This window comes from Bubalus kerabau, chromosome 3 (genome assembly GCF_029407905.1).
Source record: "Bubalus kerabau isolate K-KA32 ecotype Philippines breed swamp buffalo chromosome 3, PCC_UOA_SB_1v2, whole genome shotgun sequence".
In the NCBI taxonomy this organism is placed as follows: Eukaryota; Metazoa; Chordata; class Mammalia; order Artiodactyla; family Bovidae; genus Bubalus; species Bubalus kerabau.
This window is the reverse complement of record NC_073626.1, coordinates 43,550,810-43,576,960: the sequence shown is the minus strand read 5'-3', so window position 1 is coordinate 43,576,960 and position 26,151 is coordinate 43,550,810. Positions and strand designations below refer to the sequence as shown.

The window sequence follows — 26,151 nt, the reverse complement described above, 5'->3', positions numbered from 1 at the left end:
CATTGCCCTGAGCCCGGGTTCATTCCCTGGTGGGGGAATGAATTTCCTGCACGCCAGGCAGTGTGGTCAAAACGGGAAAAGGTGACATCTGGCCTCACCAAGAATAAACACCATTCACGCATGTCATCCTGGGTCACCACCAACAAACTTCAGGAAAACAGTGCATTTCCTGTTTTGCCGGAGCCCTGGGACAGCAAGAACTCCAGCTGTCAATTATTTTTCTGATTATGCAGAGATAAAAAATGCCAGGGTGGGGTAAGGGGCCTTCAGATGGCTGGGCAGTACCTTTGGGATGTTTTCGTGGGTTTTTCTGTTTCTTATAAACCGCGAGCTTTGAAGGTTAGTAATTCCAGCAGCAACTGAACAGCAGCCTTCCCACCAGACAGAGCCGAGCCAGCGCTGTCCGTCTGGTCAGCTCCCACAACCTCCCAGAATGGTGACCACTGCACAGGGCTCTACAGGAGCAAGTGCTGGGACAGGGAGGGCCCGGGTCAGAGCCAAGCACTACAGCTCGCACAGCAGTGAGTGATGGCACCCTGGAAAACGACAATTCCCAAAACCAATCTGGTCCTTCCCCACTTACACTCTAACCCTTAAACCTGAACCATTCCTGTTTAGGCTAGAAAATGCAAACAGGGCACACAAGATCATTTTTTTCTGTTTACAGGTTTATTCAACACAAAACAATCCCTTTCAACTTTACTGAGGTGGCTGACCACGTCCACGACCAAATCCGCCTCTCTGCAAGAGAAAGTACATATCAGCATCAGTGGTGTGCTAGGCACCAGGCCTCATCATCACTGGAGAGGCTCCCAAATATAAGGGCTCAGGGGATCCAGCCCTGCCTCTTATAGACTCTGGGGTCACCTTTTTAAACTGGGAGTAAGGACACCCACTCTGGAGCGTGCCCATACACAAATGGAAGCACCTAGCAACAGGACATGATCCTGTGTCACCATATACGCTTTTCCACAAAGGAGACCTAGAGAACAAGCATGTCCCGTCAAGAGCTGCTCAGGGGCAGCAGCTGTCCTGACAGTGATACACCATGCCGGGGCTGAACACTATACTTGGATTAATTACTCTCACAATTAGCTTGAAATAGGTATGACCACCAGCTCTATGTTATAGATGGGGAACTGGGGTCTAGAGCCTGCTCAATCTCCAGTGTCCAGTTCTCAGCTTAGTTCACGAAACTAACCCGGGGGGTAACGCTGACCATTTCTGAACTATAAAATACCACTGTGCCTCATGGAGTGTTGATTTGTGAGATTTTCAGTAATTTCTTTCTTTACAGAAGACTGCAGGCTGTGCCTGAACGTAAAAACCTGTTTGGAATGTGTGGTTAGGACATCACTGAAGAAGCAGATCCAAAGGGTTGAGAGCAAAAGGGGGACACTTACAAACTGGAATTCAGTTGCTGACCCAGCCCCGGCCTCGGCTTTCTTGTCGGCACCAGCTGAAATGAGAAACACAGATTTCGATGCATCAAATGGTCTGATCTACTATAGAACAAGGACAGACAAGTGACCCAAGCCCATCTTGCAAAAAAATCATGTCAACAAAGAATGAAGTACGAGCAAATTACACCCTGCAGGGGGGAAACATCTTCTGAGCCACCTTTGCTCCCGCCTTCTCCTGAGTAAGACAGCTTTCTAAACTCACAGCCAAACTACTGCCTCCTCCAGGAAGGCTGCCTTGACCACAAAGTCGGGACTATATGCCCTTTCTATATGGCACTTCCTATCACTGAGTTACTTCCACGCTTCAGACCAGCACCCAGTTCACAGAGGGAGCTCAGAGAAGGGAAAACTAAGAGGTAAAGGGTTCACAGAAACAAAAAGCAACTCTATTATCACCAAGGAAAAGTGGCAAACAAGAGGAAAGATCCAGGACCGCCCTGCCCTATACAGCAGCCACCAGTCCCAACTGAGACGTGTGCAAAATACGAGACTTCAAGACTCGAGAGAATGCAAAGTATCTCACTAATGTACATATTAAAGTAACAGTTTAGGGCTTCCCTGGTGGCTCAGTGGTAGAGAATCCACCTGCCAATGCAGGACACCTGGGTTCAACCCCTCATCCGGGAAGACCCCACATGCCTCGGAAGAACGCAGCGCATGAGCCGCAGCTGCTGAGCCTGTGCTCGCGAGACTGCGCCCACGAGGAGCCACGCACCACAGCTAGGGCAGCCGCAGCCAGAGGGCGGCCCGCCCGGCAATGAAGACCCAGCACAGCCGTAAGTAAGTACCTTTTTAAAAATTAAGGTAACATTTAAAAAAATATACTGGAATTAAAAAAAAATTTAACATACACTAAACTTTCTATGAAAATTTACAATTCACGTTTGAGGGGCAGGGTGGTAGCAGTGGCAGGGCTAAATCAGTAATTCCTACCCAAATCCACCCTACCTCTGGCCCAAGTCAGGCCACACCCACTACGGGCTGCTGCCTACTCTGCAGCAACCCCCCAACCAGCGAGCCACTGTATCTTCCCATCTTCATACCTGATCATGCCCATCTCTCCCTGAAATGCTCACTTCCCCACCCACAACTTCAGGACCAACGGTCACAGCCTCTGACCCATTTCCAGTGTACCATGACTTCTAAAAAGAGCAACCACGAACTTTCTCTGAACCAAGAGCCCGCCTGCTGGAGGAATCCTTTCTTAGGAGTATTTAGTTCAAGTGCTCACGTCTATCAGTATTTCACATCTGAAGACTCAGGCACCACAAGTAGGAGACAACAGTGAAGTGGAAGTCGTTCAGTCGTTGTCTGACTCTTTGTGACCCCGTGGACTGCATGTAGCCTGCCAGGCTCCTCTGTCCCTGGGATTCTCCAGGCCCGAATACTGGACTGGGTTGCCATTTCCTTCTCTGGGGGATCTTCCCCAGGTCTCCTGCATTCCAGGCAGATTCTTTACCACCTGAGCCACCAGGCAGGAGTAGTAAAAGTATAAATTCCCTTTTATACCTTGCTTTTATATCACAAATTACTACTTCTGCAACAAGGATAGTCTCTTTAAAAAAACAAGATGAATGGCTCCCCCTCTTCAGTTCAGTTGCTCAGTCATGTCCGACTCTGCGACCCCATGAACCGCAGCACGCCAGGCCTCCCTGTCCATCACCAACTCCCGGAGTTCACTCAAACTTACGTCCATTGAGTCGGTGATGCCATCCGGCCATCTCATCCTCTGTCATCCCCTTCTCCTCCTGCCCCCAATCCCTCCCCATCTTATTACAGAGTAAAACCTCAAGTCCTACGATGGCCCACAACTACAAGACATCCTCATCCAACACTCCTGCCATCTTGTTTAGACAAGCCAGACGCCTTCCCCCAGTAGACTCTCTACCTCCAGATGTTTGCTTCTATTTCACTTTGACAGGACTTTCCCTGCAAATCCTACTGGAAATTTCAATACATACTCTCCTGCTTTAATTTTTCCCTGTGGCACCCACCGTGAACATGATTATACACTTATTTTTACTTATTCATCTCCTAATACCAAAATGCAAGTTCAAGAGAGAAGAGCATCTCGTCTTTTTATGTACACTACTATCCCTAGCTCCTAGAATCGTGTCTGGCATAAACCATAAGCACTCAATGTATCTGTTGTATGAACAGACAACCGTGGTTCCCATCAATGTGAATACCTGCTATTTAAAAACAAGATTTTGCATTATTTTGGCAATAAAAAGAAACAAACATGATGGGAGTGGGCCCTGCCCTCAAGTAACTTACCACCCAGGAACACAAAACAAAGAAGAGCATGTTGCTCTCCTGAAAGTTTTCAGTTTTGTTCCAGTTAAAGGTCTTTAAAGTGTTTTGTGTCCCCAGCTCCTAACCCCCACCCCTGCAGAAGGCAAGACGCACAATGGACTCCAGATGGAATGATCTGAGATGGACCCAAGGATCTTCACTGGTCACCTTGGCATCTTCAAGGGCCGAGCCCCAGGCAGGGGAGAATCCTGCGACTCCACCCCAACACCAGATCCACACGCCGATACTCACGGGGCACGGCGCTTCGTCTGTAGGTGTCTCTGTCGGCTTCCCCTCGCGTGAGTCTTGCAGGTCGCTCTCCCTCCAGACCTGCACAGATTAAACCACAGTATGAACATAGGGAAACACAGGAACTCTGCTCCTTTCAGGCCAAGAAAATTCAAAACTGCTCTCCACTTTCGCTTTGCAAAAACTTGGCTATGATGCATTAATGGGACAGGAACTCCTACACCCATAACTGTCAGCTAGATACTTGCCATCACTGACATTCTATCCCCTCAAAGACCTAGGAAAATGCACATCCTATTAAAATGTTATACATGGCAACCCACTCCAGTATGCTTGCCTGGAGAATCCCATGGACAGAGGCGCCTGGCAGGCTACAGTCCACTGGGGCTGCAAGAGTTGGACACGACTTGGCAACTACACCACCACACCTGCAAAAGGTCTGCTTCCTTCTATTTCTCAACATAGATTCCCCAAATATCTGGCAAATCAAGAAACCCAGTCATTCTACAAACGTTTGAATAGCCAAAATTTTGAACCTGACCCATCTCTGAAATAGAAAACTTCTAGTGCTAACAGGAAAGGAGTCACCATAAGCGGCAAGCCTCACCTCCAATGTTAAGTATATAAAGAGAAGCCACCAAGAATCGTTTAATTCCACTCAGGCTTTGCCTTATACCTCACTAGGCTGTGAAACCTACCAGTGAGGTATTAAGGCAGGTTTAAAAAGCTACGTTAACATTCTAACACTGGGAGGTCAATCTAGCATTCTCTCTACCTTGTTACTCCACAAAATTATCTATAGCGTTCATATGATTCTTTAAATAAAAGAGTGATTCCAAGGTGCAATGAAGAATCTTTGCTCTAAACATATGTAATCCTACCTAACCAGTAGAATACCCTCATGAGTTTTCATAAAGAATACAAATTCCTGAGCTCCATGACGTCTTTCCAGGGAACCGAGGCAGTCTGATGATCATGTTTTTAGTAATCTCTGCATTTCATTACTCAAACTCATAAACGGCTCCTCTGGTGCAAGGTCGTTTTTTTTTTTTTTTTTTTTTTAAGAAAATAAGGAAACCATAAACTTAACAAATGCCAATTGTGAGCCAGCAATGATCTCAAGTCAGAAGGTAACTCCCTGCAAACAGGATCCTTTCACAGTGCTATTTATACATGTGTGTGTGTATATACAGATATATATGTATATATACAAACACACTCTCTCTGTCTACATCTGTTCTGTCCTATTTGGCTTTTGATTATTTTCCTCCCATTGCCAAGAAACTCTTTTCATTTCTTTCACGTGTGGTAAACAGCTTTGCGGGATAAACATCTTGGTCTACTTGAACTCTCAACACCCTACCACATGTATCTGGCCTGTGTTTAATACCACCTCTTAGGATGGCCTGAAGACCTGTGTTCAATTCCATTCGAGGTTCTAGAACTTGACTTAGATCTTGCATGCCAGAGTACCCCAAAAGCTGATTCCACCCTTTCACCCATACTGGATCCTATGGAGCTCATGCAGCTAAACTTCAAGAGCAAACAAGTGGGGCCTGCTGCAAACAGGGACTTCTAAGATGACAAATACATCTACAAGTCTGTGGTCCAAGGCCATTTTTGCTGGTTATAAGCAGCCATCCACAAAACCAGAGGGAGCACACAGCTCGCCTGAAAACTGAAGGTGTATATGCTCAAGATGAAATTGAATTCTATCCAGGCAAGAGATGTGCTTATGTGTACAAAGCAAAGAACGACACTAACTCCTGGAGGAAAAACTAACAAGACCAGAGTTATCTGGGAAAAGACAACCTGCGCTTATGGAAAACAGTGGCATGATTCATGCCAAATTTCAAAGCAGTCTTGCTGCTAAGATCATCTTTAAGGATTTAAACTTAAACAAGTATGACTTTGTTCTCCTGTATTTTTGTTTAAAATAAAAAAGTTGATTCCAATGGTGATGTATTAATAAGACCACCTCCTCGCCCACACAAAACCCCACCATTTCACCTCTCCCCCCAGAAAGATCTTCAGAGGATGCCCTTGCAGACATTACGTGAGCACTATACCTTTGGGCCTTGGCCGGCCAGTCTCAGGACGGCTGCGGCGCAGGGTGGCGGGCACGATCTCAGGGGGCAGGTGGAGGTAATCACGGAGATACTGGATGCCCTCGTTGGTGAGGTACCAGTAGAAATGTCTCCAGGCAAACTGTTCCTTTACGTAGCCTCGTGACTTGAGAGACTGTAAGACAGAAAACCACTGTTAAGACAGAACTAGAGGCTTGAAGCTAGGAAGGCAGTGCAAAGGGGAAGCTAAGGTAACAAGCAGCGCTGGGAGTCCTGACCTTGCCTTGAACACCAGTGGAAAAGCCCCCCTCCACCCGCACCCCAGCTACCTGCATGGCTTTCATGACGTGAAGATTGGGCACATTCTTGTCTGCTAGCTCCGGGTGCTTGGGCATGTGGACATCCTTCTTGGCCACCATCACCCCCTCCTTAAAAAGGAGTTCATAAATGGCAATCCGGTTCTTCTTGGGCATCAACATCTGCAAGAAGGAAGAAATCAGCAAGAATACTTCTGAGCACTGTGGCCAGAGCCATAACCCAGTTCATCACCCCGGAAGACTGAACCCACACACAAGAGTCACTATCCAACGGGTAGAAGTCTCAAACATACCGAAAAACATGCAGGAAACAGGAATTTAAACCCCTGCAAACTTAAGCCCAACAGCCACTAGTTCCCTCCTCCACACTCAAAAGCAGGATTCATGGAGAAGTTGTCCGGACTTTAAAGATAAAACGAGGGTGGGGCTAGGGGGACATTCCCGCCCCTGATTTTCACTCTCACAACGCAAGTATAAACGGGGCAGGGGTCAGACCCTTATAGTGAAAGTCACTCAGTCCTGTTCGACTCTTTGAGAGACCATGGAATTCTCCAGGCCAAATACTGGAGTGGTCTCCCGCATTGCAGGCAGAATCTTTTTGCCAGCTGAGCCACCAGGGAAGCCCAAAAATACTGGAATGGGTAACCTATCCCTTCTCCAGCGGATCTTCCCGACCCAAGAATCGAACCGGGGACTCCTGCATTGCAGGCGGATTCTTTACCAACTGGGCTGTCAGGGAAGCCCCTCAGACCCTACACCCTCGGAGTGTTTGGGGCGCATCAGCAACTGTACCTAATGCTGAACGCGCGCGGCGGTGCCTTCTGGCGAGCGAGAAGGGGCCAGAAGCCTGTCGATCCGTGACGGGTCTCTGACCCCAAAGCAAAAGACTGAGGCCCTCACAGCCTCAGACCTCACACCCCTCTACTCCTAAACCAGAGCTCCGTGGCCGAGCAGGGAGGCAGTTCGGAGGGTTCTACCCCGAAAAAAAGAAAAAAGCGTGCGGAAGGGACGCAGTCTCCCCACTCTCGCCCGGACGGTCCCCGCCAAGCTAGGGTTTCATCTTCCCCTCCTCCATCCGGACACCAATCTTCGCCTGCCAGGGCCCCACTACTGCCCCCCAAGAAATGCGCTTCTGGGCCCTGCCTGCTCGGAAATGGACGTGCGGGGAGCGGGAGAGGGCCCCCGCCACCCTTAACCCGGCGAGGCACGACGGCGGCGGCGGAGACAGAGCCCGGATGGGGGCCGATGGCACCGCGACGCCGGAGAGACTCACCGCGACGGTTGCTGTGTCCCGGGCCGGCGCTGGAAAGGAAGGGGCATGCGCGGCGCGAGGCCTCTTCCGGGCTGCCGGGCCCCGCCCCTTGTCAGGACCCGCGAGCTGCCTGAGGCGGCCTCGGCGGTGCCTGAGAGACTGGCGGCCCGGGAGCCGGCGTGCTTCATCAAGAAATGATCACTTTCATACCTGGTCGGGTCCTTTAGAAACACGCTACGCCTTTTTTTTCTCCGTTTCCCGCCGGTTAATTTAACTTATTATTATGTAAGGAATATATGTTCTTTGAGCAGGGAAAAGGAAATACCCTGCCTACAAAAGAACAGTGACGGCAATACCAATAATGAAAGAATAAAATTCCATCAACCAGTGAGTCGCTATTAACGTTTTGGTATGAAGTGAAAGAAAAGTGTTAGTTGCCCAGCTCAGTCGAGTCCGGCTATTTGCGACCCCGTGGACTGAAGCCTGCCAGGCTCCTCTGTCCATGGGATTCTCCAGGCAAGAACACTGGAGCGGGTCGTCGTTCCCTTCTCCAGGGCATTTTCCGGACCCAGGGATCAAACGTGGGTCATAGGAAATGTATTTTTTGACAAAACTGGGATGATTTGTACGTATGTTGTGATACGGATGTTGTACGTATGATATTTGGAAACCTGTTTGTTTGTTTTTTCTTTTACAGCTATATCATGAATCTCTCTTCAAGGTAATTAATACCTACAACTTTAATGACTATGTGGTAGTCCACTAATGGATGATTTAATCAACACTCTGTGATTGGATATATATATGTATATATATTAATCCTTCAATGTTATAACTAATGATGCCACACACTTATCTGCACACTTGTCAGTCTCTTTAGGACAAAGCCTTGGCAGTGTAATTGTTGAGTTACAATGTTGGTGCACATTTTTAGGTTTTTGACACATGCCACATTGACTTCTGGAAGGCATTATCAGTTACATTCTGGTCAGCAGTTATTAACATTTTCTTACTGACTTGACATTATTCTCTATGTATTAAAGCAATTAACCCTTTCTCACATATTTTTCAAGACTTTCTCCCAGTTTTTTTAGTTTGTCTCAGTTTTCATGGTATTTTAAAGAAGTTTCACACTTTTCTTTTCTATTCAAATTGTTACGGTTTCAGGCTCTGGTGCAATGCCTAAAAAGTCATTCCATATTTCAACATCATATAAATATTCACCTATAGTTTCTTCAAGTGTTTCTGTCCTTTCACAGTTTAAAAATAAATTTGCAAGATGAAAAGAATTCTGGAGATCAGTTGAACAACAATGTGAATTACTTAACACTACTGAATTGTATACTTAAAATGGTTAACATGGTAAATTTTATATTATGTATCTTGGTGGTGTTGGTTTAGTTGCTAAGTTGTGTCCAATGCTTTCAACCCCATGGACTGTAGCCCACCAGGCTCCTCTGCCCATGGGATTTCCCAGGCAAGAATACTGGAGTGGGTTGTCATTTCCTTTTCCAATGTTATGTATATTTTATCACAATAAAAAAAAAATAAGATTCAAACATGTATACAGATTTTTTTTTTTCAATACCTTGAACATTTGGACAAAGAACAACATAATCTAAGGACTGGTCAAGCAGATTTGGAAAAGAATACCATAGAATTCCTAGCAATAAAAACTAAAATGATTGAGATTTGAAAGTTAATTTTAAAAAATAAACAACAGATTTGATACACTTGAATAGAAAACTCATGAGATAGAAGACAGAAGTAAAACAAGAACAAAAACAAAAAGCATTCACCATGTAGTCCAGAGATGAAAAGAGACAGGACGAGTGAAGGCAGGCAGGGATAAATTAGGAGGCTGGAGTTAACATATACACACTACTATGTATAAAACAGGTAAACAGCAAGGACCTACTGGATATGGCACAGGAGACTCTACTCAGTATTATGTAATAACCTATAAAGGAAAAGAATCTGAAAAAGAATATATAACTGAATCACTCCTGTGCCCTTGAAACTGACACGATATTGTAAATCAACTATATTTCAATAAAATTTGGGGAGTCATGGAGCAGGGCATGAGGACTCTTAGTTCCTTGACCAGGGATCAAACCAGTGCCCCCTGCAGTAGAATCTTGACCACCTGAACCGCCAAGGAATTCCCAATACAATTTTTTTAATAAAATAAAAAATATGGTAAAAAATAAAGGTGATGGAATAACTGGAATAAAGGATTTGAGGTGGGAAGGATCAAGAGGGAAAGTCTAATATATGTCTATGTGAAATCACATAAGGAAATGACAGAAAACATGGGAATGAGACCCTATCTTAATCCTCCAGAATTCTTGGAAGACAGCACACTTCAGGTGTACTGCTCTCTTTAAATTCCAACTTGGATAAATAAAAACAGATCCATGCCTAAACATGTCATAATGAAGATGCAGAACGTCAGAGATAAGAAGATCTTGTAACTAGCCAGCAGGAAGAGACAGGGGTGATGGCTCACTCCCCAGCAGCAGCACTGGAATGAATGTATTTTACTGAAATACAGCCTCACAGGTCTCTTCCCTTACCAGAGCTAGAGTGATCCTGCTACTGTATCAGACCAGATCACTCCTCAGCTTAAAATCCTCCAGTGACTCCCAGTTCATTTAAAAGTCTTTGCTTTTGTTCAGTTGCTAAGTGAAGTGAGTGAAGAAGAAGTGAAGTCACTCAGTTGTGTCCTATTCTTTGCAATCCCATGGACTGTAGCCTAACAGGATCCTCCGTCCATGGGATTTTCCAGGCAAGAATACTGGAGTGGGGTGCCATTTCCTTCTCCAGGGGATCTTCCCGACCCAGGGATCAAACCTGGGTCTCCTGCATTGTAGGCAGCCGCTTTACCATCTGAGCCACCAGGGAAGTCCAAGTCATGTCCAGCTCTTTGTGACCTCATGGACTGCAGCATGCCAGGCTTCCCTGTCCTTCACCATTTCCCAGAGTTTGCTCAAACTCATGTCTATTGAGTCAGTGATGCCATCCACCCTCGGTCACCACTTCTCCTCCTGTCCTCAATCTTTCTCAGAATCAGTCTTTTCCAATGAGTCAGCACTTCACATCAGGTGGCCAAAGTATTGGAGCTTCAGCTTCAGCATCAGTCCTTCCAGTGAATATTCAGGACTGATTTCATTTAGGATTGACTGGTTTGATCTTGCTGTCCAAGGGATTCTCTAGCGTCTTCTCCATCACCACAGTTAGAAAGCATCAATTCTTTGGCTCTCAGCCTTCTTTATGATCCAGCTCTCACATCCATACACGACTACTGGAAAAACCATAGCTTTGACTAGATGGACCTTTGTCTGCAAAGTGATGTCTTTGCTTTTTAATACACTGTCTAGGTTGGTGATTGTTTTTTTTCCAAGGAGTGAGTGTCTGTTAATTTCATGGCTGCAGTCAATATCTGCAGTGATTTTGGAGCCCAGGAAAATAAAGTCTGGCACTGTTTCCATTTTCCCCCATCTATTTGTCATGAAGTGAAGGGACTGGATGCCATGGTCTTCATTTTTGGAATGTTGAGTTTTAAGCCAACTTTTTCACTTTCCTCTTTCACCTTCATCAAGAGGCTCTTTAGTTCCTCTTCACTTTCTGCTATTAGGGTGGTGACATCTGCATATCTGAGGTAATTGATATTTCTCCTGGCAATCTTGATTCCAGCTTGTGAGTCCTCCAGCCTGGCATTTCCTATGATGTACTCTGTATATAAGTTAAATAAGCAGGGTGACAATATACAGCCTTGATGTATTCTTTTCCCAATTTTGAACCAGTCTGTTATTCCAAGTCTGGTTGTAACTGTTGCTTCTTGACCTTCATAGAGATTTCTCAGGAGACAGGTAAGGTGGTCTGGTATTTCCATCTATTGAAGAATTTTCCAAAGTTTGTTGTGACCAACACAATCAAAGGCTTTAGCATAGTCAATGAAGCAGTAGATTTTTTCTGGAATTCTCTTGCTTTTTCTATGATCCAATGGATGTTGGCAAGTTCAACTTCGATTCCTCAGCCTTTTCTAAATCCAGCTTTTACATCTAGAAGTTCTTGTTACATCTAGAAGTTCACGTACTGTTGATGGCTAGCTTGAAGAATTTTGAGCATTACCTTGCTAGCAGGTGAAATGAGCACAGTTGTATGGTAGTTTGAACAATTTTTGGCATTGCCCTTTCCAAGATGGCAGACAAGTCAACTTCAACTAAACCTTGATCCTCAGTATATGCTCATTGTAACATAGTTAAAGTGTTATCGCTCAGTCGTGTCTGACTCTTAATGATCCCATGGACTGCAGCCCACCAGGCTCCTCTGTCCATGGAATTCTCTAGGCAAGAATACTGAAGTGGGTTGCCATTTCCTTCTCCAGGAGATCTTCCTGACTCAGGGATTGAACCCAGGTCTCCAGCATTGCAGGCAGATTCTTTACTCTCTGAACTACCAAGGCACATATTGTAACATATCAGCAAGCTAAATGACACCCAGAGGCTCCATTACAGTTCTAAGGTTGTGGTTTAGTCGCTAAGTTGTGTCCAGCTCTTGGACTGTAACCCACCCAGCTCTTCTGTCCAAGGCTGACCATCAAAGATCAAAAGGTGGGCAGTGACCCACTTTCTGGAAATCTCTGCCTCTTCCCCAAAACAGTTGGAATAAACTTCCTACTCATTAGTCTATGAAATTACCCAGCCCATAAAAGCTAGCCACATCACATTTTGAGGCCACACTCACCCTCTGAGATGGCCCACACTCTGTGCAGTGTGTTTCTCTCTAAATAAATCCACTTTTTACCTGTCACTTTGGCTCTCACTGAATTCTTGCTGAGATGAGATATCAAGAATCTGAGTTTCATTAGGTCCTAAAACCAGGTGTTGTGATCTCTGTTGGAAGACTGTGGGTTTTGTCTGGGTTCAAGTGTCAGTCTGAGGTGAACAGTTTGCCAATGTAGGAGACTTGGGTTCGATCTCTGGGTCAGGAAGATCCCCTGGAGAAGGAAATGGCAGCCCACTTCAGTATTCTTGCCTGGGAAATCCCATGGACAGAGGAGCGTGGGCTATAGTCCGTGGGGTCAGAGTCAGACCTGACTGAGCACCACCATCCATATCTTTTATCTTCTTGGCATGTCTTCTGATATAAAAAATTTCCCTCCAAAGGGTTAGCTGGTCTCTCAGCATCATTTCCTCCATAAGCTATGCTTCTTTTTATCTGGAATCTCACTGAGTTGTTTATGAGAGATGGATTCAGTTTTAGATTTTGTTGCATTTGTGCCTGTGAGACACATTGATGAAAAAAATCCAGGATTATTTTAGATAAAGAGCTCAGAATTTGTCCTGTGAGAGAGAGCTGGGTTAGATCAGGTCAGGGAACCATCTAAGACCCTGTGAGGTTCTGAGATCGCCTAGAGAGGATGTGGAGGGACCCCAAAGCAGCCCCGCTCGCCCTTGTTCCCATGGTGTCTCCATCCCTGGATGCAGCCTTCTCGAGGGCAGGGGCCATGCCGTGCTCCTCTCTGCATCCTCTCCAGCAGTTAGCACAGCGTCTCTCATGTGACTGGGGTACTTAATAGCGTTTCAGGAATAAACAGCACCCTCATGGTAAGCAGAGGAGATGAGAGTTTAGTGAATCAGGAAGGAGGACGAATAACAATACCCTCTGGCACTTAGAGAAGATTTCTCAGATGACAGCGGATCCTTGAGTTCACTGAGCTTCATTCAGCAGCAAGGCACTGAGCAGCTGGGGCAGGTGGTGGGGCAGAAATGGGGGCAGAGACATACTCCCATCCACCAGGCAACAAATACCTCTGTCATTTGCTGGGTGCTATGAAGAGAGGATCAGGGTGTGGTGACCCAGATCTTGGGTTGAGAAAAGCCTGGAGGAACACCCAGTGAAAAGCCCTGCTTCAGAGGAGGGCTTGAACTGCAAGGCAGCCAGCATGGCCACATGGTGAGCACGGTGAATCTGGACAGCCACAGTGGCCTCAGAAGGAGGTAGGACTTTCTTCCAAGTGCAATGAAGAGCTGGAGAAAGGTTTCAGGCAGTCAGGACAGGATCAGATGGATATTTTAAAGAGATTGCCTTTGTGTGTGTGTGCTTAGTCACTCAGTCATGTCCGACTCTTTGCAATCCCATGGACTGAGCCCACCAGGCTCCTCTGTCCATGGGGATTCTCCAGGCAACAATACTGGAGTGGGTTGCCATGCCCTCCTCCAGGGGATCTTCTCAACCTGGAGATTGAACCCAGATCTCCTGCATTGCAGGCGAATTCTTTACCAGCTGAGCTACCAGGAAAGGCCGAGATTACCTTTATCAACACAAATACCATTTTTATCCCTCCTATGCTGTATTGAGTCAGACACGACTGAAGCAACTTAGTAGTAGTAGTAGTATGCTGTATTGCGGAGAAGGCCAGGGCAACCCACTCCAGTGCTCTTGCCTGGAAAATCCCATGGATGGAGGAGCCTGGTGGGCTGCAGTCCATGTGGTCGGTAAGAGTCGAGCACGACTGAGCGATTTCACTTTCACTTTTCACTGTCATGCATTGGAGAAGGAAATGGCAACCCACTCCAGTGTTCTTGCCTGGAGAATCCCAGGGACAGAGGAGCCTAGTGGGCTGCCGTCTCTGGGGTCGCACAGAGTCGGACACGACTGAAGCGACTTAGCAGCAGCAGCAGCAGCATGCTGTATTGTGTATGAGATATAGACCTATCACTGGCCCCATGTTAAAGACACACACACACAAACCCCCCAAAAACAGGCTTAGAGAAATAGATGTTTTTTGTTCAAGGTCACAGGACACAGAGGTAGGAAGTAATGGTGTAACCAAAAGTGGGTCCTGCTTGCTCGCCACTCAAGGCCACTTAAAAGCCATTAAAGAGGCCAGGTAGGTGGAAAGGAAAGTTTGCTTTATTTTGGATGGGTAATTGTGCACCTGTCCAAAGGCCAACTCTAGCCACCCCATCCCCCTGCCCCCGGCAATCAGTGGACAATAGCTTTTATAGGCTGAGTGACTTGCAGAAACAGTCAGCTCTGGCCATCATCTTAAAATTGGCCATCTTGATTGTTTTAAGTAGTTAATCTTCAGTTCCAGGGTCGGTTTGTTTCCATTTCTTTGAGGCCAGTTCCCAGAACTGTGGCAGCTTATGTCATGGCTAGAGTCTGGTCATCATGTAGCTAACTTTTCCACCTGGTGGGGGCTTCAGCATCTATAAGACAGCTCACAGGATATGGCTCAGAATATTGTCTATAGCCCTGGAGAAGGAATTAAAGGTTCTTGACTATGCTTAATGACTAAACTATTATTATTTGGTCTCCTTTGACTCTTTTTCTTTGTTCCTGCATTTGCTCACTTCTCGGATTAAACTTGTTCTTTGGTTAAAGTTTTTCCACAGACAAGGCAAGCAGAAGACCCGGGAGGACAAGGACAAAGACAAGGGTCTTGCTCCATTTCAGTGGGACTGGACTCTCTGCAGAGCCTAAAGCCTTCCTGCCATCCCAGGCTGCCCTCTGCATTGGGGTCTTCCCGCTGGTGCCAAGGTTGGGGGCAGGAAGCCGGAGCCCTGGATTCACAGCAGTGAGAGGCGGGGCTCTGGCTCCCCACCCCACCCCTGTATTCTTGCCCAGAGAATCTCATGATCAGAGGAGCCCGGTGGGCTACAGGCTGTGAGGTCGGACACAACTGAAGCGACTTAGCACACACAGCAGCCTGTTAGAATGCTTTGAGAGGCTTTCAAAAATCTATTTACCCAGGCCACACCCCAGATCTGTTAAGTCAGACACTCAGTCGAGGGGTGAGGGGGAAGGCATTAGTCTTCTGCTTCTTAATTTTTCTTAATGTGTGGTATACTTCACAATGGGCTTCCCTCATGGCTCAGATGGTGAAAGAATCCACCTGCAATGAGCAGACCTGGGTTTGATCCCTGGGTTGGGAAGATCCTCTGGAGGAGGGCATGGCAACCCACTCCAGTATTCTTGCCTGGAGAAGCCCCATAGACAGAGGTGCCTGGTGGGCTACAGTCCATGGGGTTGCAAAGAGTCGGACACAACTTGAGCGACTAAGGACATACACAGCACATACTTAACAGTGCAGGGTACAAATCTTAAGTTACAACTCCATGTATTTTTACACGTGTGTAAACCCATGTTAACTGCCATCCAGATTAATAGAGAGAATACGCCCACTGCCCCAGAAGTCTCCTTTTCTGGTCCACGCCCCACACTCACTCCCACGTGCAGGCGGTTCTGACTGACGACACCACACGACGTTTTGATTTGTGTCTGGATCCTTGCCCTCTCCGTTGTCAGGTCTATGAGAATCCCCATCGCAGTCATCTGAACACGACTTGTTCATCCATTTACCAGTTGACGGACATCAAAGTGGTTTTCAGTGTTTATAAATAAAGCTGCTAAGAATAATATTCTTAGACATGTTTCCTGGTCCCTGGGCAGCAGCAGTTTTAAAGCCACCAATGTTGAGATTCACCGACTCTGAGGAAGCTGTAAAATCCTGAGGGCTGCTACAAGAGATGGAAGTCAGGGTCTAGGTCCCCTGGGGGCCTCCTGGAGTTCCCCCAGATTGGAAAATAATAAACCATGGCTTGTAGAGATTTTCTAGTTGCTGTTCTTTTTCCTTTTGAGATTCCAGAGCCTTGAATAAAATCTCCTGGGTCAGAGGGGAGAGAGGGAGTCCTGGGAAGCAGTCCCCTCTGTGGTTAGTATACTAAATCGCTTCAGTAGCGTCCAACTCTTGCGACCCCATGGACTGTAGCCCACCAGGCTCCTCTGTCCATGGGATTTCCCAGGCAAGAATTTTGGAGTGTGTTGCCATTTCCTTCTCCAGGAGATCTACCTGACCCAGGGATCGAACCTGGGTCTCCTGCATTCCAGGAAGATTCTTTACCATCTGAACCACCAGAGAAGCACGGTGGCCTCTATTTCTGCGGCTCTGGAAACTGGGTGGAGGGCATCCTCTCAGGGCCCAGGCACCAGGACGGCCCTCAGCAGACGCCGTCTAGAATAGCTCCCTAATCCTGTACATGGCACCTCCCACTCCAGCAGAAACCTCCTCAAAAGAGCCATCTGTGCTGCGAGTTTTCATTTATAGCTCCCACGGCATGTGTGAGTTTGTGATCTGTGACTAGATGGCTGCTGACACATTTCTGGACACACACACACACGTCACCCACATCTGTTGCCATGAGGCTGAGGGTGTGATTTCTCCTCTAAGCAGAGCCCAACCCTCCCCTCCACCCGGGCAAACCTCTCCCGCAGTGCCTGCCACCTCTTTGCCTGTCATTGTTGGGGCAGCTCCTCTGACCTCACTTGCCCGAAGCTGCCGTGATTATATTTCCTGCATTATTTTATAATGACCAATGTGGAGGTAAAAACAGCACACAGGGTTCAGGGAATGCCACCTGTTGACAGCCTGCTGGACCTGTGGCCTGTGGAGGTGATCCATGCTGCTGTCAAGGTCTGGTTTATCCATTGTCACCTGTAAACCTCTGAGCGTTTCTTCTGCTCCCTTGTTTTCTTTTTCACAGTCTTTGAGTATCCATTTTACAGCTGGAAAAGCAGAAGCATGGGAAGGTTTGGAATCTCAGCTCCACAAGGGCAGGGATTTCCACCTGAGGTGCTCACAGCACCCCAGCAGCCTGGGACAGTGCGTGGCATGCAGGAGAGGCTTGGTAAAGATTTCTGAAGGGAACGAATGAAGCTTGTGATGCATTTTGCTTTGGAAATGCCTGTCTCAGTATCCTCTTCCTGGACTTCCCTGGTGGTCCAGCGGTTAAGACTCTACACTTCCAATGCAGGGGGCACAGGTTCAATCCCTGGTCAGGGAAGTTCTGCATGCTGCGCCATACAGCCAAAAAACCCCAAAAGTAAAATCAATATCCTCTTCCTGCTGGACCTCCTTCCTCAGCACAGTCCATCAGGACCAGCAGGGCAGCCACACTTTCCTCCCCATGGCCCATCAGAGCCTCTTTACCTCTGCAACTGAGAGCACAGACTCCAGAGCTACACCGCCTGGTGCGGCCTCTGCCACTTTGTAGCGGTGGGGCCTTGGGCGAATCTCTTAGCCTCTCCCTGCCTTGGTCTCATCCTCTCTTTGCTGGAAATAACAATGGTACTAACATGGTGGAGTTGTGGGGAAGACTAAAAGAGTTTGTATAAATGATGCATTTGGAGCTGTGCCTTTTGCACATGGCAGATGCTGAAGAGAAGTTACTTATCAGTATTACTTTGTTTTTTTTTTAGCGTTTTTTAAAAAAACTTAACTGAAGACTATTTGGTTTACAGAGTTGTGTTGGTTTCTGCCAAACATCAACAAGTATTGTTTTAAATAGAAAATAAACTTTCCCCTTTGCTTTAATGAGGTATGATTGACAAACAAACATTGTATATATTTAAGGTTTGTGGCCTGATGGTGTGGTATCTCTTCTGAAAGGTCTTTACAAATCTTTTGCCCATTTAAACTTTAAGTTGTGTTAAATATATACACCATACAATTTGCCATCTTTTTAAAAAATACATTTTAAAAGATACTTATTTTTTTATTAATGATTTATTTGGCTGTGCCATGTCTTCGTTGGGGTACATGGCATCTTTAGCTGCAGCACTCGAACTCACAGCTGTGGCATGTGGGACCTAGTTCCCTGACCAGGAATCAGACCTGGGCCCCCTGTGTTGGGAGCACAGAGTCCTAGCCACTGGACCACCAGGGAAGTGTCTAGTTTTTCTGTGCTGTGTAATGTGTTATCACAAATGCAGTGGGCAAAAACACACGTGCATTATCTCTGAGCTTCCATAGGTCAGAGGCCTGGGCACCCCTGAGCTGATCCTCCGCGCAGAGCCTCACTCACAGCTGCAACTAACGTGTTGTCAGGCTGCATTTCTGTCTGGAGGCTCGACTGGGGAAGAATCTACTTCTAAGTTCATTCTGGCTGTTGGCAGAACTCATTTCCTTGCAGCTGCAAAACTGTGGGCCCCAGATATTTCCTGGCCATTGCTGGAGATGGCCTTTAAACTCTAGAAGCTACTGCAAATTTCTTGTCATGTGGCGCTCTCCAAAGGTTGTTCACAGCCTGGCTGTTTTCTTATTTAAGGCTAATAGGGGAAGGACTTTCCCTGGTGGTCCAGCAATTAAAAGACTCCATGCTCCCAATGCAGGGTGCCAGGTTCAATCCCAGGTCAGGGAACTAGATCCTGCATGCCACAACTAAGAGCCCACAAGCTGCAACCAAGACCCACAGCAGAGCCAAGTAAATAAATATCTTTAAAATAAATAAACAAATATTTTGTAAGACGACCAATAGAGGAGTCTCCCCTTGCATCTGCTAAGATGGAGTTTTAGATAACAAAAGATGGTTATGGGGCTGCCATCCCATCACCTTGGCCATATTCTATGACCTGCAAGTTGCAGGTTATACCTACCCTCAGGGGGAAGGGATTATATAAGGGCACGACTCACTGGGGGGTCGGTTAGGGTATGTTGACCATTCTCTCCATGCCCCCTCTTTAATTTGTTGGAATATCTGGGCTGTTTGACCGGTGGAGTCTCCTCGGTCTAGATTTTGCTGATTGCACACACAGTGCAGTTCAACCTGCTCCTTCGTCGCCTGCATTTCTGGCAAACTGGCAGCTGGGCCCAGAGTGCTGACCGGGCTCTGGTTGGATCCCTCAGGCCACATTCCAGGCACCGGTGCGGGCTTCCCTCAGCAGGCACACCATGTCTGGCTGCCTCTCTTATGGTGATGTTAGCAGTCGTGGCTGCTCAGTGCTTGTACCAGTTAATTCACAGAGGGTAGCAAAATGGTGATTCTATTATTTCATTTATTGGTGGAAATCATTTTTAAAGCAATGCTTCCTGTCATCTTTATTTGGTTACCCAGTGGCATAGGTCATATAAGGAAGACAGGATAAACGCTTGATTCATTTCTTTTATTTACCAGTTTCTAAGATAATAAATAGCTTTCCTATCAAAAGGACCAAATTAATTTTTAATAGCATTATGAACTTCTGGGCTTCCCTGGTGGCTCAGTCCGTAAAGAATCTGTTGCAATGCAGGAGATGCCAGTTTGATCCCTGGGTTGTGAAGATCCCCTGGAGAAGGTAATGGCAAACCCACGTCAGTATTCTCCCATAGATGGAGGAGCCTGGTGGGCTACAGTCCATGGGCTCACAAACAGCCACAACTTGGCGACTAGAGCACCACCAGCAAGAACCTATAGATTAAAACATATTTGATTGATTTGAATCCCTCGCCATTGTTATCATAATTAAAGCTCACATGAGCCAGTGGGAGTCTCTTCAAACTGGTTTCTGAGTCTTTTTGACATCCTGTTAGTCTTCAAGCACTTCCTGCTAGCTGCTACTTCAAGGTGGTCCGGTCTTCTTTTGTCCTTTAAACCTTCCTGCTCTAGATTTGAAACCAGGCATTTTTCCAAGAAGCCCTGACTTTAAAAAAGTTTCTTCTTTCTTTTTTAAAAATATTTATTTCTTTGGCTGTGTTGGGTCTTAGTTGCGGCACTTGGGATTTTCCCCATGTCAGGCAGGGTCTTTGGTCATGCTGGATGAGTACTCTTATCGGCAGAGCTGGGTTCCAGCCCATGTGGGCTTAGCTGCTCGACCGGGGATCAAACCCACATCCCCTGCGCTGCAAGAAGAAGTCTTAACCACTGGGCCAATAAGGAATTCCCCTTTTCCTCTTTCTTTTTTTTAAAATAAAATTTCCCCTGACTTCTTTTCATAGGAAATGTTATTTCAAACCCACAGTTTGGGTTCTGGGGTGCTCATTGCTGTACAGTTGATCATTGTGTCTTGCTTTCTGGCAGCCAGAACTAGTAAATGTATAGAGTCCCTTGTGAGCTCCTTCGGTATGAGGAAAGAAAGCTGGCGTGTGGGACCTGAGAGGCGGTCAATTCATCACTGGCACAACTAAGGTTTTCTGGCCCTTCCCTTTCCTTCATTTCTGCAGCTCCATTTCATTCCACAGTCAGCAGTTTCTCGCTGGGACAGGGAGCCTTGGAGGGGCTCTTTCAGGAGTTTATAGCAGCTGGATGGCTCACCCCTCCAAGCCTCTTGCTCTGAGGCATACCCCAGTGTCACCTGCTCTTCCCAAACTGGCCACCATGCTTTACCAGGAATATCTCTTGCTTATTTTGGGGTTTTCCTGTTCTCAGGTCACCAGATGCAGCCTCCCCGCCCCCGCCCGCCTTGATTTATTTCTGCTTCTGCCCTCACAGAGGCAAGTCTTGCAGCTGTCCCTGCGTTGTCTTCACCCTTGTATTTTAAGCTTCGTGGAGATAGCTTATCACCCAATGTGTTGTTAACCTTGCCTCTGGTTTTGGGCCACAGCTAGGGTCACTCGCTCAGCTGGTGGCAGGGCCAGCCTGGAAGGTCCAGAGGACCCCCCTTGGCATTTCCCTCACGTGGCCTCTTTCCCCACGTGGTGGCTCACATTCAGTCCTTTAAGCTTCTTTAAACCCACTCCAGTGTTCTTGCCTGGAGAATCCCAGAGACAGGGGAGCCTGGTGGGCTGCCGTCTATGGGGTCGCACAGAGTCGGACACGACTGAAGCTACTTAGAAGCAGCAGCAGCAGCAGCAAAACATCATGGTGGCTTCCCAGAGAGCATGGAAGCAGAAGCTGCTAGGTCTCCTAAAGGCCACTCCCATCCCCAAGGCTGGACCAAGCAAGTCACAAGACCCGCCCAGATTTCAGGGGAGGGAGACAGGCCCCACCCCCGATGGGAGGTGCCTGTAAGGAGGAACGGGTGGGGCCATCTTTGGAGATTCCGAGTCAGGCTGGTCTGAACTGGAGCCCAAGCTGATGCCCTAGGAGACTGGGCCCAACTAAAGTCTGCACCAGCCGCTGAGCGGTGGGGTGGGGCAGCGGGGACGGGTGAGTGGCCTCCAGTCTCAGGAAGGAATTCCAGTGTTTGACTCTGTGGAACTCCACCCAGTATTTAGAGTTTCCACCTGGAGCTGCAGGGCACAGGGGGATGGATGGTGCCCTCCTTCGCCCTCAGGGTTGGAGCTGTGGAAAGAAAAGGGATTAGCTTTTTCATCTTTCCGCCCTGCCCCTGTCACTTGCAGGCCCTGGAGGGCTGGCAGGACATATGGCCCTGCCAGTGGTAAATCGAGCGGGGAGTCCTGCCAGGGAGGGCCAGATGGAGCAGAAAGAAGACACAGATCAACCCTGCGGCTAAGGCTCCCGGGTGGCATTGCAGCTCTGCGGGCCCATTCCACTGGCCTTGGAGCATCCACGCTGGGCCCCCTCCCTTGCTCAGGCCGCCTGGCAGAATAGCCTCTTGCGGTCTGCAGGGCCGAGACGGCTGAAGGGGAAGGCGGATGATTCAGAGACCTGTAATGGCCTCTCCAACAGTCACGAGTCTGTTCCCACCTTGCTCCTCTCCCCGCGTGGGGCTGAGCCTCCTGGCTGAGTGTGGAAACAAGTCAGCCTGGAGCTCTGACATTGTGATGGACAGAAGACAGGGCATTTTCCCCTCTGATGCCTCAGCGTTTTTTCTGTGGCTGGCTGGGAGTGCCCGCCAGCCTGATGCCACGTGGCAGTTCCACAGCCTCAGCGATAGAAGTGGATGTCAGCAAATCGGAGAGCTGTTCCAGCTGTCTTCCTTGCCTTCAAGGTGAAGATTTGACTTTCTGCCTGCAGGCAAATTCCACAGGCTCTGTTTCTCATCCTTAAGAAGCAGAAACGGGAGTTCCGCCTGCCAGAACTCCCCAGATAGCTTTGCTGATGTCAGGAGGATCTGAGGGTGCAAAGATGAGCGTGGATGAGCCCCATGAACTGTGGCGCCTCCGTGCTCCCTGTGTGTGTCATCTCGTGGGGCTTGTTCCCTGCCCCTCCCCCGTACCAGGTGTCATTGAGTTGTTTTGAACAGGGAAACATCTTACAGCTTTGATTCTCACAGTGTAACCCAGGTGCCACCAGGGAATCACATGGGGAGCTTTACAAAATGTCAGTTTCCAAATCGAAACCACCAATGAAAGGGACAAAATACAGGTAGCTGTAGAAGTCCCAGTAGGGGACTAAGAGGGAAACCTAGGGAACTTTGGGAGACCGCTGTGAGTTAATGGTCCCTTAAAGAAAGCTACAGGAATGTTGTGGAATGAAGCAGGCTTGCTTAACTATAATATAAAGCCGTAAATAAAAGCACGAGATATGCCCCAGGCCATTTGTTGTTTGGGGCTTCCCAGGTGACTTCCCTGGTGGCTCAGACAGTGAAGAATCTGCCTGCAATGTGATAGGCCTGGGTTCAACCCCTGGGTTGGGAAGATCCCCTGGAGGAGGGCTTGGCAACCCACTCCAGTATTCTTGCTTGGAGAATCCCTATGGACAGAGGAGCCTGGAGGGCTGCAGCCCATGAGGTCACAAAGAGCTGGACACGACTGAGCGACTAAGCATGGCACAGGTGGCTCAGTGGTAAAGAACCTGCCTGCCAGTGCAGGGTACGCAGGAGATGCAGGCTCAGCCCCTGGGTTGGGCAGATCCCTTGGAGGAGGAAATGGCAACCCACTCCAGTATTCTTGCCTGGAGAATCCCATGGACAGCGGAGTCTGATGGTCTGTAGTTGCAAAGAGTCGGACACAACTGAGCGACTGTGCACATATTTTTTGTTCTTTCATCTCAAAGTTGTTTCCAATTCTTTTGCGACCCCGTAGACTGGGGCCTGTCAGGCTCCTCTGTCTCTGGGATTCTCCAGGCAAGCATACTGGAGTGCGTTGCCATTCCCTTCTCCAGGGGATCTTCCCAACCCAGGGATCAAATTGGCATCTCCTGCATTTTCAACCAGATTTTTTACCACTAAGCCACTAGGTAAGTCCCATTAGGTGAAAAAAAAATGTCACCACCCTTCTACTGATTTGAATAATTGACCTAAGGTCAGACACCCTCCTGCCCAACACAAAGGAGGAGATAGTGATATAAGCCTGTGTGCATGGGTGTTAAGTTGCTTCAGTCATGCACGGTATTTTGCAACCCTGTGTAGCCTGCCATGTGCCTTTGTCCTGAGATTCTCCAGGCAAAAATACTGGAGTGGGTTGCCATACCCTCCTCCAGGGGATCTTCTAGACCCAGGGGTCAAACCCACATCTCTTATGTCTGTTGCATCGGTAGGGAGGTTCTTTACCACTAGGGCCACCTGGCAGCCCTATGTAGGCCTGACATCTACTCACAGAGGTAGTCTTTCCCCCTCCCACACATTCCTTTTACTGTAAAATTGCAGCCCACATAATCCTCGGAGCAGAGCTCCCTCGCCTGCCTGCTTGCATCTCTTGTGAGAGTCTTATACTAATAAATCTACTTTTTGCCTGTCACTTTGCCTCTTGCTGAGTTCCTTCTGCACTGAGACACAAAGCACCTGAGCCTCAGTCAGTCCAGACAACAGGTGAGTGATTCTAATGAAAAGATCATGAGTTCAAGTCCCAGTCCGAGTTTTGGCTGGGTTCGAGTCCTGGCACATGGGTTCAAGTCCCTATGTGAGGTATGCGACCTGACACCCATTAGGATGGTTACTATTTTAAGAAAAATAACAACAGTGTGTGTGGAGTAATGGGAATCTGGGTGCATTGTTGGTGATGATGTAAAATGGGGCAGCCCCTATGGAAATACAGTATGGAGGTTTCTTGAAATATTAAAAATAGGATTACCCTATGATTTAGCAATCCTATTCTTGGGCATATACCCAAAAGAATTGAAAGCAGGCTCTCAAAGAGACATTTGTACACTCATGTTCATTCCAGTATTATTCACAATAGCCAAGAAGTGGAAGCAACCCATATGTTCATCAGTGGATGAATGGCTAAAGAAGTGGTAAGTATGTATGTGATGGGATATCATGCAGCTTTAAAAAGAAGGAAATTCTGTCACGTGCCACAGCACAGATGAACCTCAAGGACATTAGGCCAGTCACAAAAGGACAAATACTGTATGATTCCTCTCATAGGAAGTACCTGGAGTAGTCAAAATTATAGAAACAGAAAATAGAATGGTGGTTGCCAAGGGCTTCCCAGGTGGCGCAGTTGGTGAAGAACCCACCTGCCAATGCAGGAGACTTGGGTTCAATCCCTGGGTTGGGAATATCCCCTGGAGAAGGAAATGGCAACCTAACCCACTCCAGTATTCTTGCCTGCAGAATTCCATGGACAGAGGAGCCTGGCAGGCTACAGCCCATGGGGTCACAGAGTCAGACACGACTGAGCTCACACGCACAGGTACAGAGTTTCAGTTTTGCAAGATGGAAGAGTTCTTGAGATTTATTGCACAACAGTGTAAACATACTTAACACTACTGAACTTAACACTTAATGAAGATGGTAAATTTAATGTTGTGTGTGTGTTTTTACCACAACGTTTTTTTTTTTTCTCTCTCTCTCTTCTTCTTTTTTTTCTCTCTCTCTCTCTTCTTTAAAGGGAGCTAATTTCCATTTGGAAATACAAACATTAAAAAACAAAGCGGGGGGAGGGACAGATTCCTGGGCTTTGCCAGATCTTCAGAATCATAATCCCTACAGAAGACCCTCAAGAAGCTGCCTTTTAAACAAATCCTCAAGTAATTCTTAAGCTCAGTAATATTTCTTATCTTAGAGGTCATGCTTAAGAAAGCTGGCTCTGAAGGGAACTTCCCTTGTGGTCCATGGCTAAGCCTCCATGCCCCTGGTGCGGGGGGTCAGGGTTTGATTCCTGGTGAGGGAACTAGATCCTGCAGCTGCAACTAAAGGTCCCACAACCTAAGACCTGGCACAGCCAAATAAATAAAAATAAGTTTATATTTAAACAAAAGAAAACAGGCTTGAACTCAAACTGTCAGGCAACCAAAGCAACCCTGGAAAAACACCTTGCTTTCTCTGTGCCTTGGTTTTCTCACCTGCCTAATGGGATTCACGGGAGTGTTGTGAGGATTCAATTAGTTAATAATCACAAAGCTTTTGATCCACGTGTATATCATGGTTATCCAAATCAAGTGCCCCCTTTTGCCTGAATGGAACTGAGGCCAGGGAGGTGCCCGGTCTAAGCTCTCTCCTCTGTGCAGCGCCAGCGTCAGGAGGAGCCGCCTTCCAGGCCACAGTCACGGGGGCCTCGGTCCCTGGGGGCCAGGCCCAGGGCCGGGAGTTCTCAGCTCCTTCCTTGACTCGCTCCATTGCATGTGGGGCGCAGGGGACAAAGTGGGGTGAAGGGGACAGATGAGGCTCCACTACTGTGTCCTGCCCAGTTGCAGGGCCGCTGCAGCTTTGGCCATCGGGGAACAGGACCCCAGAGGCAGAGCAGAGAGAAGGAAGTGCCACACTTTCCTTCCCAGACCAGACCCCACGTTTCCAGGAGAAAAGTCCTTCCCTTCCAGAGGTGGAGGCGCCTCCACCCACTGTTTGTGGAGCCCCGACTCTGTCCTCCTAGTATTGCTCATCCTTCTGACAACACAACAAAGTGACCCCATTTGGCCCATTTTTCAGATGGGAAGGCTGAGCCTGGGGGGAATCCA

General features: G+C 47.6%; 1 protein-coding gene and 2 non-coding genes across 6 annotated transcripts; 1 reads left to right on the top strand and 2 right to left on the bottom strand.

Moving 5' to 3' along the window:
• Positions 1–650: 650 nt before the first annotated feature.
• RPS10 (ribosomal protein S10) lies at positions 651–7,796 on the bottom strand. Of its 4 annotated transcripts, none has more exons than XM_055571670.1 (6): positions 7,664–7,796; positions 6,403–6,552; positions 6,077–6,248; positions 4,011–4,088; positions 1,404–1,459; positions 651–741 (listed from the first exon to the last, which is right to left on the bottom strand). In XM_055571670.1, the coding sequence occupies exons 2-6, from the start codon at positions 6,550–6,552 to the stop codon at positions 700–702; spliced, it is 498 nt and encodes a 165-aa protein (XP_055427645.1). In that variant the 5' UTR covers positions 7,664–7,796; the 3' UTR covers positions 651–699. The 4 variants fall into 4 exon arrangements, with proteins under 4 accessions (XP_055427645.1, XP_055427648.1, XP_055427646.1 ...); XM_055571673.1 differs by lacking the exon at positions 7,664–7,796 and adding an exon at positions 7,534–7,554; XM_055571671.1 differs by lacking the exon at positions 7,664–7,796 and adding an exon at positions 7,183–7,322.
• Positions 7,797–17,423: 9,627 nt separating this feature from the next.
• Positions 17,424–17,496, top strand: TRNAG-UCC (transfer RNA glycine (anticodon UCC)). Its single transcript has one exon. It is a non-coding gene; the product is annotated as a tRNA-Gly (tRNA).
• Positions 17,497–18,305: 809 nt separating this feature from the next.
• TRNAG-CCC (transfer RNA glycine (anticodon CCC)) lies at positions 18,306–18,378 on the bottom strand. Its single transcript has one exon. It is a non-coding gene; the product is annotated as a tRNA-Gly (tRNA).
• Between the last annotated feature and the right edge of the window lie 7,773 nt (positions 18,379–26,151).